Source organism: Psammomys obesus, unplaced genomic scaffold (genome assembly GCF_907164565.1).
Source record: "Psammomys obesus unplaced genomic scaffold, mPsaObe1.curated_primary_1811, whole genome shotgun sequence".
In the NCBI taxonomy this organism is placed as follows: domain Eukaryota; kingdom Metazoa; phylum Chordata; class Mammalia; order Rodentia; family Muridae; genus Psammomys; species Psammomys obesus.
In genome coordinates this window covers 3,294,826-3,308,013 of record NW_026593947.1, presented here as the reverse complement: position 1 = coordinate 3,308,013, position 13,188 = coordinate 3,294,826, and the positions used below count along the sequence as shown (strand labels likewise).

Below are 13,188 nucleotides of genomic sequence, written 5' to 3'. Positions count from 1 at the left end.
CTATCTATCTATCTATCTATCTATCTATCTATCTATCTATCTATCTACTTATTTATTTATGGTTCCTGCGTGTGGGTTGGCACGCTCTTGCGGTGGCACTCATGCGGAGCACAGGTTAACTTCCAGAGTTTAATTCTCTCCTTTCACTATGCAGGTTCCAGGGTCAGAGATGAACTCAGGTGTCCAGGCTGGTTGGCCAGCGCCTTTCCTCGCTGAGCCACCTCTGGAGCCCATTCTGTGTCTTTCGCCATGGACGGGGGGCAGGTCTTTGGGGAGAGCAGGGAGGTGCCATGTTGGCCCCTTGCTCCGAGCTGAGCTGCATAGGGTCAGGACTGTGGGCACGGTTGTACCCGGGGCCCATCCTCCTGTGTGTGGCCATCAGGAGGGGCAGGGGGGCTCTTCAGTGCTGCCTTCCTGCCGCCTCCCTCACCCCCCATACCCAGAGCCACAGCCACGGTTTGCTCTGGGAACTCCGTCCAAGTTGGGTGAACCGGGCTCCTGAGAAGGAGCCTGTGTCTCAGAAGCCTCGTGTTCCAGGGGCCAGCATGCTGTTTGCCAGGTGGCAAATCCTCTCTTAGGTTCTGTTTAAGGCTCAGTGGGTAGGTGGCAGCTACTTCTGGAAACTCTCTTTTCTCCTTGTTTGTTTTTACGTGTGTGGGTGTTTGGCCTGCATGCCTGTCTGCCCGCCACATGTATCCAAGGCCCTTGGAGGCCAGAAGCGGGCATTGGGTTCCCTGGGACTGGATTTACAGACAGTTGTGAGCTGCTGTATGGGTGCTGGGAATCGAACCTGGGTCCTCTGGAAGAGCACGCAGTGCTCTTAACCATTGAACCATCTCTCAAGTCTCTGAAACTTTATTCTTAATTTCTTAAGATTAAAATTCAAAGCAGCCCAGGAAGGTGTAACGTCTAAACATATTTGCTCTGGCATCCAATCTTTGTGACTCTCCACCACAGGAGAGTATTACAAAACAACAAAACAAAGCCTCACCCACTCACAGTTGCCCTTCAGGCTGTTTCCGGGTGACAGCAAGGTAGGATGTGTTGGTTTAGCGCTTTCCCCTCAGGGCTGAATTCTGCTTTATTTCCGTCTCCTCAATTATCACATATTCTCTGTTAGCTTTCTGAGTGAGTCAAAAGAATATTTGTAAAATCTTCCCTCTCTACCTGTGTTTTTTGGAGAGTCTCTTTCTGTAGGCTAGGTTTGCCTGGCGCTCAGGGGCCTCACACTCCAGGCTCCAGGGCTGGCGTTACAGGTGTTCACCACAGCTTTTCCAGGTTTTTATTATGTGACAAGAAAGACTGCTCCGTTGGCAGAGTGCTCGTGCTGATCCCCCAACGTGTTTGGTCCCTAGGCTGCAGGCTGAACAGAGGAGCCTGCTGTGGTGGTGTGTGCTGCTGCTTTCTCCTAGGCAGGTGGGGACAGCTGAGTCCTGGGGGCCAGTGGCCAGCAGCTTAGACTAATGGGTGACTTTCAGGCTAGTGAGACACACATCAAACTCAAAAAAGGTGGATGGCACCCAAAGATTGACCCAGAAGTCTCTCTGTCTCTCTCTCTCTCTCCTTCTTTTTCCCTCTTTTCCCTCTTCCTCTCCCTTTTCCCCTCCCTCCCTCTTTCTCCTTGCTCTTCCCCCTCCCCCTCTCTACTCCTCCCCTTTGTAGATAAAGTATATTTATCATAACAACCTCATCTCTTAAAACCACTGTGGAGGAGAAATCCTTATTGTCCAGTGAAAAGCCTGGCACCTCTGGTTGACAGGGGCCAATTCTCCCCTGCCCCCAACCCCAGGATGCATACACTGGCTTTGTATTCACCCATGGAATCCACTATAAGTGTGGTTAGGGGAACATTTCTTTACCTTTTTGGGCTGTCTCAGAGCTTTTTTCCTGCAGCTGAATCTCGCTGCGAACCATGAATGCAGTTTAGTGGGCTGCTGGTTTACGCTTGTGTCCTTGCCCTCTACTTCAGTTTTCAAGTGTTTGCTTGAGGGTAAAGCAGACTTTCAGAATTGAAGCAGAGAAGACACAGTTCTTCTCTGGATGTGGGGCTGCTCAGAGTTCTGGTGTGCGCCCCTGGGAGGGATGAACACGGAAGAACTTGGGGGTCTTACTTGAATTTTATTTTAAAATTAAGAGCTTGAGAACCTTTTCTAAAGGAGAGCCTTTTTTTAAAAATCTGATTTTTACCTACCAGTCACCCTGAAGTCTCTACATGAACACCGCCACAGGCAATGGTTCTGAGGTAGGGTACTCAGGTAACAAATCCCACGGGGCTTCAGTGGAGGTGAGCGAGGTCAGAGGAAGCCATGGACTCTCTTCCAGGGCTCCCAACACACCTCAGCCTGCTTGCACCAACAGTCGGCCTTCAGGCTCAGGGCCAGCATTGTGGGAAAGCAGCAGAATGAGAGCAATGGCCTGTGCCTCATGTGCCACTTCAGAGAAAAAGACCTGTTGTGCACCACAAGGCTCCTAGGGTCTGTCACTCCCTGCAGGTTGCCTGTTCTCAAGAGCCATGAGGACAGATCAGAGAGAGAGCTCCCAGCTCTGGCCACTGGTCACTCAGTTCTCCTGCTAGATTACCTCAAAAGCCGCATCCCAGTGACAGGCAGGGTCCACCCTGACTTCTCAGTACTGTAAGCCAAAGTAAAGCAGCAGGCACAGGGAGTGTCCTGAGGCGTTGTTTTGTCTGAGGCCTCCTCTTGAACAGGAGTTAGAAAACCTTCAAGCACAGCTGTGCTTTGCGCGTTCCCATCCTTGAAGCTGGAGAGCAGCGTGAACCCCAAATCTGGGGTCAGGCAGGAGGCAGACCTACAGGGAGCCTCGTGGAGCTTCTCTGGTGGCTGCTGTGGGGGAACAGGGTAGACAGAGGGCACAGGGGGATACATTCTGGGTTGGGAGAAGACTGTCTGATCCCCACTTTTGAGCAGGGGCTGTTCGCTAGACAATAGATCTCCTCAAACCTCCTCCTCCTTCTATCATAAAAATGAGACAATTACAGAAAAGAGAATAGGTGCTTCTTATATACAGTAATGACTGAATAAATGAGAGCTATTATTCATCAGCAGCAGAATAAACCCACAGAAATGACGGAATGAAAAGAATCTCCTTTGAGAGGTTGGGCCAGCAAAGTGCTTGATGTGTAAACAGAAGGACCTGAATCCAGCCCTTGGGACCCACATCATAAAAAGCCAGGTGTGGTGGCACACGTGAGTCCCAGCACTGGGCAGGAAGAGAGATGAGGGTTATGGGGCTCGCTGAGCTCCCCTGCTTCTCAGCGAGAGAGGCTATCTCAGAAAATAAGGTGGCTGGCACCCGTGGTCATCCTCTCCACGTACACACAAGAACACTCACACAATTTGACATTGAAAACAACCCTTATTTCCCGATAGCAGGAGAGACTCCCCTGTCTCTGTAGTTAGGCTCAAGGTCACTGCAAGTTCTCAACCTCCATTATCGAAGAGTCTGCTCTTCCTACTGCTGTCCTCTGGCCAGATGCCGACAGTTCCTGCAGGGGGCAGAAGAAGGGACTGTGGCAGTTGAGTCCTTGTCACTGACGGAGACCCTGAGCCAGCGTGGTTCCGACACTTAGCCTCGGCTGGCTGAGGTCCTTCACAGCCACACGCCTGGCAGTGGTGCTTGAGGGCCCTGAGCTTGTGCATGCCAGGCCCGGGAACCAGCCAGTGGGGTCCCCGAGCTCCGCCTCTGCATAGTGACCCTTTGTGGGTCTCCATCTCTGGGGTGGAGACCCCCCATGCTGCCTCTCTTTTACTAGTTCTCAGAGACAGTGGAAACGTCCCTGGAGAAGAGAGCGGATAAGGAAACTGAGACCTGAATCACCCCTGGCATGATGCCAGGAGGACCGGCCGACCTGGGTCGGCACTGAGCGAGTTCCTGTGCGGAGGGGTCGTGCACCTCGCTGTTTTCCTTGTCCTTGATGTTTGTAACAACTGAGCGGCACGAGGCTGTTTTTAGAGACAGCCCATGTTGCTTGGCTTTTCCTGGGGAGGTGTGAACACACCCCACACAGGGCCCAGGACAGATGAAGGAAGCAATTCCACCCGAGTCCACCCTCGTGGAGGGTGAGCTCATTGGGCTGACTTACAGGGGCACCGTGGGGGCTCCCCACCAGGGCACAGAAGCCTCCAGGCAGCTACGTCAGCAGTGTGCACCATAGCTGCTGACCCATAGATACTCCTCAGAAGGCTCCTTCTGGAGACGGTATGAAGGGCCTGATCTCATGGAGCCTGGTAAGGTTCAGCACAGGAGTGCCACTTCTAGGTGGCAAAGCAGACACTTCCCAAAACCGCTTCGCATTTCAGCCTCCTCATTCTAGAGCGACTTTCACACATTTAAAGACAACGTTCCTGGGTGCAGCTGTAACTCAAGCACTTGCAAGAGTTAGGAGTTCAAAGTCAGCCTTAGCTACATATTGAACATAGTGAATTTGAGGTTAGCCTGGAGTACGTGAGGTCCTGTCTCAAGAAAGGCTCGCCCTCTCTCTCTCTCTCTCTCTCTCTCTCTCTCTCTCTCTCTCTCTCGCACACACACACACACACACACACACACACACACACACAGTTATTAATTAGCAGGGAGTGTCCAATCTCAGATGACTTTAACACACTCAAGTCGAAAGTCTTTTTGATGTGTTTGGCCATGAACTAAAAATTCCTAAGGAGCCATCAAAGCTGAGTCAATACATCAGTGGCAGAGATCCAATTTGTCCTTAATGAAATGAGAGGACCTTTAAATGATCCAAGGAAGTGTGGAGAGCACGTGACGGTTTAATTTGACAACGTTCCACAAACCTGTGACCTTCAGACATGTGGGTTCTAAAATCCCCGCTGCTGGGGAGGCTCTCGGACACTCGCTGTAGATAGAGGGTGGGCGTTTCAAGGCAGTCGGCCGCGTCTCCGCCTCCGTGGGCAGCCTGTGCCTCGGCCATGGCAAGCACGGGGTTGACACAGTGTCACCCAGAGGGCTCTGTCAGTCCAGCTGCTCCCGCTTCCCCCTGCCTGTCCCTGCTGCCTGCCTGTGTCACGCGGCCGCTGAGAGTCCAGGTTCACAGATACCAGGCCCCACTCGATTGCCCTCACACCAGTGTGGGTAAATAGGCACCATCACGGCGACCTTGGGTGGAAACTAGCATTTCTCCACTGTTGCTGCTGCAAAGATGATGTTTCTGGACTTACGTGATCTTATTTTGTGCTGAGCCCCAGAGGAGAACTAACTCCCCAGCCTCACTCCGCTGTGCTTCTGCGAGTGAGTGCACGGGCATGCATCGGCACTGCTGGCTCCTGCACGGGCACTGCGGAGCTGGCCTCAGGCCCTCCACTCGTGTGGCATGGGCTTTGCCCACTGAGCTGCTTCTCCGGCCCCTCCGCTATGCGTCTTTAAAAAAAGATGGCTTTTCCAGCACAAGCGCCCACCCGCCCACTGCTAAGCCTGGGGACCTGCGTCTGACCCTGGGGCCCACGTGGTAGGAGAGAATGGCCTTCTTCACATTGTCCTCCAATCTCCGAATGTAAGCCATGGCACACGTGGGCATGTGTGTACATGTGCACAGGTACACACACACACACACAAATAAACGTAATTAAAAAATTTAAAGTCTCCAACAGAAGCCCTACAATTGTTTCCTGGAGAGTCGCAGGCCACCAGCCGGAGCTCTTTCCTCGACCATGCTGTAAACTTGGCAGCACGCGGCGCCGTGGTTTCCTGGGGGCCCTGGCGTGGCCGCAGGGTGCTGCAGCCCGCCTTGACCGACCCTCTGTGTCATGGATTTCTGCATTCGTTGCTGTCAGTGGACCTGCCCTTGTTCCCATGTTCACTGTCACCGGAAGTGGCCCTGGAGGCCGGTCGGGGCACGGTGTGTTCACCCGTGTGGCTCACTGAGTGTGAAGGAGAGCTGCCTTTTGAAGGGTGTCTCCTCCTGCTTGTCAGAAGGGTGAGGTCTCCCCTGGGGACCTTGTCATCGCTACATGACCGTGGGTCCTTTCAGCAAGCGGAAGGGGCTAGTCGAGTCTAGAGAACAGTCTCAGAGCGAGCGTGGTCCTGTCGAGGCTTCCTAGGGCACCAGCACCTGAGCGAGAGGCCAAGCTTTTGACATCATGACGTAACATTTTCATCCAGAGGACCCTGCCAAAAATCACGTCACGATCCCTCTGTGTTTTAAATCGGTCACAGTGTGTTGGGCCATGCTCTGTGCCATCTGTGGTCGAGTGCAGCGTGCAGGCGGCAGGTTGGGCACACCTGGTGGGCTCTTGCCTGGAACCTGGTTATCACCGGAAGCTCCTTCAGTCTGAGTCTTTTCTGACAGCCCCTGGATTTCAGTCCAGACAGTTGAACCCAGAGAAAGATGGTGCTAGTTTCAGGTGGGGCTCACGAGTGTCCCGCGTGTCTTGACTTCTGGCAGTGCCTATGCTGCTGGATTTTGGGCCACTGGCCCTCTGACACTGAGCATTGTCAGGGCATCTCCTTGCTGTTATTGGCTGGGCTGTATTGGGGTGCCCCCTCTCCCCTGGCCCTTGCATTCAATTTTGGGGAGCAGACTGCTTGCTGTGGGAAGGGAGAGAGGCTGGTGAGAGCAGTGACAAGACCGCTAAGAGTATTTCCAGTACGGTGTGATGGACTCTGGGGTCCTTCGCTCTGCCGACCTCAGACAAGGACAAACTTCAGGACTGCAGCTCGGGCGTGGAGAGAAAGCGCTGAGAAGGCCTTCTTAAGACCTTTGTCTTAACAGCGGAACACAGAACAAGCCTGGATCCAGCTCTGGGCTCCGTGGTGCTGGGTGTGCAGTCGCCACAGGCAAACGGACACTGGGACACCTAGCCACACCCAAGGAGCTTGAGATCTCCTAGCTGAGACTCAGAGACTCCCAGCATCCTCTGGCGGGGCAGAGAGCTTGATGGTGGCTCATGCACTGTCCGGATTAGGGTCCGCGTGCTCCACATCAGTGGAAGACACACAGAGAGGTAAATATTGGCCTGAAGAATGCCTTTTTGATACTTCAAGGTACGTTTCCTGCCTCTGAAAAGCCAGCCGCTGGCTCCACCAGTCCCGAGTTCTCTTAGGATCCCCGAAGCAAGACACCCACCGTTTGGTACATCCAGCGAAGATAATGTGGCCGGCTTACAGCGGCACTGAACACTGATAAGGACGTGACAGGCCACGCTTAGCCTTGATGTCACATTCAGATGGTAGCTGAGAGATGAAAAGCAAACAGAAATTAATCCCCCTCCAGGAACCTGCTACATTCACTTAGTGCTTGCCTGCCGCTCAGTGGTCTGCTCCTGTTCCCCCATTAATAACTATAATCAAATGGCCATGATCGGCTTCCTCCAACCGGGTAATTGCTCTTGCTTCCTCGTTTTCTGGGAATGGGCGATGTGTTCGCAAGATGGGGCAGTTGTGTAAGCGTTCCGTCCGCATGAACTCTGGAAGTTAGCCGTGCCCCGCAGCTGCGGATGTCAGCCCGCTTGCTCTCTGTGGAGCGAGGGAAGGAAGTAATTTTATTGTGCTATTTTTAGACTTCAATTTAGATTTCAGCTGTTATGATACTCTGTGCGCCTGGGTGGACAGAGCTGTCTGCACACAGCTCCTCGGTACAGTTCTGAGAGCGCCCTGGGCTCCGGCAGGCTCCAGGGCAATTCCCAGCCTGTGTCGCAGCATGCTGTCCCACTGGCCTCTGGTGCATCCGAGGCCTGCCAGGTCTCAGGGTGCTGGTGCAGCTCTGCACCACAGAGCTTCGTCGTGTCTGACGTCTCCTTTTACCTGAGAAGGTTCCAGCTGCTCTTTCTTTGTGTGTGTAACGGCCGCCCCTCAATCCTGTGGGGGTAGACCTTCTCACAATCAGAAGGGTGCCAGCACCAGGCCACCCTTGCCTGGCCTGGGTAGAAGGCTCTGCGCCTGAGCAGATTTCCCAGGTCTTCAGCATTAGTAATGAGCCTGTCTGAAACACTGGGGGGTTCTTGGGAGCGTTCCAGGTGTACCCGCCTGAGCCCCTTTGGTGTCAGGTGTGTGCATGTTGGCGCCTGTGCCAGCTGAGGCCTCTGTGTTTGGACCTTGCCGACGTTAGAACACGTGGCCGTCGACCCACAACCTGTCACTGTCAGACTTTGCACCACAGAGCGCCAACACTCACGTCACACACCGCCACCCTGAACTATACAGGCCAGGAAACAGGACTTTGACAGCCTTTCCCAAGTGACCTTATAAAATGATCTGTGCACAAATCCACCCTCTCCCATGTCTTCCTGTCTCTTTCTTCTTCTGCTGCTTTCTCTTTTCCTCTTCCTTTCCTCTTCTTCTTCTCCCTCGTCCACCTCCTCTTTCTCTTGCTCCTTCTCCTTCAGATTGCAGAACTCTTAAATAGTCTGCTGTGGTCTGGATATCTATGCCCTGTTTTAATTAAAATACCGATCCTTAACGCCCAGTGCAGCGGTCGTCAGGGTGTGTCCTCCTCAGGGATGGTCAACACGAGCATCACATGACGGCGGCCTTAGCGTCTCCCGCCGTGTGAGGGCGCAGCCCACACCGTCTATGGTACAGGAGATCTGGTGCCTACGGAGGACCCAACGCCCTATACTTCAACATATGCAATCACACATATATTTCACACTTACCTAGATATTTCAGTTTTGTCCTTTTGAGTTGCTTAGGAAGGTTCCTCCCACTTCAACACCGTACAGATAATTTGAAGTTTGTGATTGTTTCTTGAACAGCCAAGAAGCCAACTAGAATGGCCATGTCATGTTTACTCTGAGACTTTATTTTTTAAAACTTCTTATGAATTCTTTGTGAATTTCACATCATTCGCCCCCAGTGCCCCTCATCTCTGTCCTTTTGTACCCACTCTTCGCCCTTGCAAACTCTCTCCCAAAAGAAAATAAATTAAAATAAAATAAAAAAAAATCTCATCATGAAGGTGGTAGTGTGTCACAGCGTGTCTCACAGTATACCCTTTTGTCCACACATCCTGCAAATGTTCATTGCAAGGTGTCACTGGCCTGGTTTGAGGCCTCTGGCTTCTGCTACAGTGTCCATACTGGGTCCTCACTGAGCGGGAGCTTATCCTGCTGTTGCCCTGTGTCGTGGAGATCCTGCAGCTTGGATCTGCAGGACCGGCCCCTTCACGTGCTCCAGCTAGCCCACTTTCCAGAAGCAGTGAGGGGAGAGGGAAGGGGGGAAATGAGAGAGGAGGGCACCTTTCCCTCTCCAATGCCACCCCATGGCAGAGTAGGGCGGAGCCAGCTTTTCTGTGTAGTGGCCAGTGAGGGAGGGGCCAGCTCAGCACAGCTCTTCAGGCAGCAGTCCAGATCAGGCACAGCTGCATGGCCTTTGATGGTAACGTGACCCTGGGACATCAAACCAGACCCTGGAAGCCACTGGGTCATGGACCCAGCCGTGGTCACCTGCCGCAGCCTGGGCCCAGATGTCCCTATTATGATTGTTGGCAGCAGCCGAGCCAGGACCCACCATGGCCTCCTCATGTCTGCCTGTTCCTCACTGCCATGGACTCTCCAGTTTCATCTTTCTCCACAGTCGACAAACCCCTTGGCATTCCTTTCTCTTCTATCTCTCCATTGTGCACTCTGCCTTTCCCAGCTCTCCATCACCCACTCACCCATTGTAGTGGTGCCCGAGACAAGCACTGGCTGCCTTTCTCTGAGACTTTAATTTTTAATGTAGCCATCCCACAGCAATTACTTATTGGGAAGGCTTCCCTCTGTTAATCTTTATTAGGATGGATATTTTCCCAGCCTCCCCGGTGCTCACTCACCAGGGGAGGTTCATTAGGTTGTTCCTGAGTGGCCACATGAGTGACATCTTGCCAGTCTACATGCTTCCTGGGATTTACAGACACGGGTGTGAAATTCGGTGTCCTCTTTAAATATGACGAGGAAGGCCTGCGTCTGACCGACAGAATCAGAGCGTGGCTGTGTTTAGAGCCCGTCAGAAGCTGCATGGTTCAGAGGAAGGGGCACCAATGGGTGTGGGGTTGGGAAGACATGTGTGGCCCTGAAGAGCTGGTCAGATTTTAAAACAGCAGCAGCACTGATGATGAAAACAGCAGTTAGAGTCAGTGGACTGCCTGGCGACCGGGTAGAGGGCGGGACAGATTCTGAGAGTCAGTTCTCTCCTGTCTCTGTGGCTCTCGGATCAAACTCGGGTCCTTGCACTGGCACAGTCCTCTTCTACCTGCTGACCACATATGGTTGGAATTTAACGAGTGGCAATTTGAGGGAGTAAAAAGGCTGAGAAATAGACACCTGTGTCTTTTCTGACCGAGAAGGCCACTCTGATGGCAACTGAGGAAGACACCAGAAGCCATGCAGAAGAGTCCAGAGCAAGCCGAAACTTCCCGGCCGCCTGGGCCAGCAATTGCCTCCTGGAGACCCTAGAGCCTGCCCAGCTCACAGTCAGCACCAACTCTTACAAGCTGGTGGAACAGGGGTGCCTGAGGCATTGGTTTATATCCAAAACCAGAACTCTAAGGCCTTCTTCTCGTAACTGTCCATCCAATTATTTCTGTGGTGTTCCCTTTCCCACGTCACGCTGGTAAAACAGGACAAGCAAACACCTAGAGGCCTGTTGTCTTAGGTGGCTGTGGCTGTCCACTTTACCTGAGAATCGAGGCCACACTGAGGAATTGCCCAGATCAGATTGGGCCATGGCATGTTTTTTCTGAGGGGTAGACTTGATTAATTAATGTAGGGAGACCCGGCCCACTCCGGGCAGCACAATTCCCCAGGCCACTGGCCCTGAGCTAGCTAAAAAAGTGAAGAGAGCCAGCAAACAAGCATCATCAACAGTTCCTCCGTGTTTCCCCAGCTGTGAGTGACTTCCCTGGATGGAGGTAACACTGTGTGAAGCAGCAAGCAGGCCTGTGTTTGAGTTCCTGCCCAGCCTTCCCTCAGTGAGTGGGAGCCAAGTAAATACTCTCTTCCCATAAGTTGCTTTTGCTCAGTGTTTTATCGAAACAACAGAAAGGGAAGTGGAGCAGCTGTTTCTGTGAGTTGTTGAAAATCCACAGCCCGTGGCTGGCTGGCTTCACTGTAATAAGAAAGGGAAGCTGGCTGTGCCTGTGAGATTTCTGAGATCCCGGACGCCTTCAGCTGCGCCAGAGAGCTCAGCCCTGACACAGCCACAGGAAGCTCACAGTCAGTCATAATAGGGGAGACTGACCCCACGCCAGGAGGATGACCGCAGACCATCGCTGACAGTCGCCGTTGGCTGAGGTTGAGGGCCATTGCCTGCCCAGCCACCCAGCATGGACAGCCACCCCACAGGACAAAAGGACAAGGTTCTTGGAAGCCGTGTGGCCTTGTTGTATTGGCAGCTCTGGGTCTTGTTCCACCCACGATGTCATGTGATCAGTAGACAAGGCTAGCCCAGCTGTTTGCATGTGGGAGTGCAGAGGTGAAGGTGTGTTTGGAAGCCTCTGCCATGTAGTGCCAACTACTACACGGTTAAGGCCATGTGGGATGTGGCATGCTCACAGCACTTGTCCAGCGCCTGTGGAGATGGGACTTCGTCTTTATTGTCAGTTTCATCGGACTGAGAAGTGGCTTCGAGCGACAGTCTGCCTCTGGGTGCATCTGTGAGGGTGTTTCCAGAGCGACAAGCTCCACCTTGAACGTAAGCAGCACCAACCCATACGGGGGCATGTTGGAAACCCCAGCGCTGGAAAGGCAGGGCAGGGCAGGGCAGACCCCCAGGGCTTCTAGCCAGCCACGATAGCTGAACCCACAAACTCCAGACTCAGTGAGACTCTCAAAAAGCGAGGTGAATAGTGACTGAGGAAGACACTCAAGACTGACCTCTGGCCTTTACATGTGTGTACACATACATACAAAACAAAGTAAGGTGAAGTGTCTTCCTTAGGGTGTGAGTGACAGGCTGGAGAGACGGCTCAGGGGTTAGGAGCACTGGCTGCTCAGTAACAAACCCCTGTTCAATTCCCAGCACCCACCAGATAGCTCACAACATCTGTAACTCTCCCCAAGGGAGTTGGATGTCTTTGTGTAGCCTTTACTGACACCAGGCCCTCACTGGACTCACAAATACACAAGCAGACAAAGCGCCCCATCACATAAAATACATCTACATTTGTAATAAATAAAAAAGAAAGTGAAGCAATGAATAAAATGTAAACATTTATAATAGTCATATCTTCTCTCTGTTGGAGGTGAAGTTGCCCAGGGAACAGAAAGAATACAGACACATGTGGCAGGGCCCACTGAGAATTTAGAACCGTCACCTTTCCCCTCTCCAGGCTGGTGTTTTCCTCCGTCATGAGTCTGTAAAAGGACCTAAAGATTTTAAAGCTTCCAGAGAATCCTTTAAACAAGAGTAGATGGGTTGGTGCTAAAGGCTGAAACTACAGACTCTGTTAGAATTCGGGGTTTCCAGAGGTTTGGTGTTTTGTTTGCTTGTTTTGAGACCATGTCTCACTCTAGCCCAGGCTGGTCTGGAAGATCACTACATAGTCAAGCCTGGCACCGAGCTCACGATACCCTGTCTGCCTCAGCCTCACGAGCACTTGGGTTACACCCGTGAGCCACTACATCCGGATGTTCCTACTTCTTCAGTGGAGAAGCAGGCTCTCCCCAATTCCCTGCCCTCATCATCCCTGACTATGCGTGGGCACGCTCAGCCCTCCCAGGCCGTGGTCTGTTGATCTCCTAGGCCTTCTCTAGCTTTTGATGCAGTTATAGCAGGGCTGGTTCTCAGTTCTCTACGCAGGAGCGTGCTATGAGATCACACCTCTGAGCCACCTCACCCCAGCTCAAAGCACCACCCTGCTCTCCTAGGGCTCGTCGGCTCTGAGTCATCAGTGAAGCAAATTTTGTTAATGACCCAGTTACTTTCTTGGGCAGGAAGAGCGGACATCTCACCACAGAACCGGCCATGACTACACACCAGCCATGACGAATAGATGCAAAGAACAGATGTCTCAGAAACACAGCCCTGAGGAAACGGTCCCGCGGCCTACAAGCAAAGCTGCCATCTGATACCCACATATCTGATTTGCCATGTGCTTGCACCCTGAAATCTGGACTTTGGCAAGTGTGTTCTAGGGACAGCTTGGAACTAGTCCCACTTTCACTCACATGGAAGATGTGCTGTAGTTCCCTGATTATTGTGACATTCCAGGAATTAAAATGTGGAAAGTCATTGACCCCT

The 13,188-nt window shown here is 52.6% G+C and overlaps 1 protein-coding gene across 1 annotated transcript in view; it reads left to right on the top strand.

Moving 5' to 3' along the window:
- The window catches only part of Disc1 (DISC1 scaffold protein), a 129,304-nt gene extending 116,357 nt beyond the window's left edge, over positions 1 to 12,947 (top strand). The window contains exon 10 of the mRNA XM_055617598.1: positions 12,882 to 12,947. Within this exon, the coding sequence (XP_055473573.1) occupies positions 12,882 to 12,933 (52 nt within the window). The 3' untranslated portion in view covers positions 12,934 to 12,947. The remainder of the gene's footprint in view (positions 1 to 12,881) is intronic.
- The last annotated feature ends 241 nt before the right edge of the window (positions 12,948 to 13,188 follow it).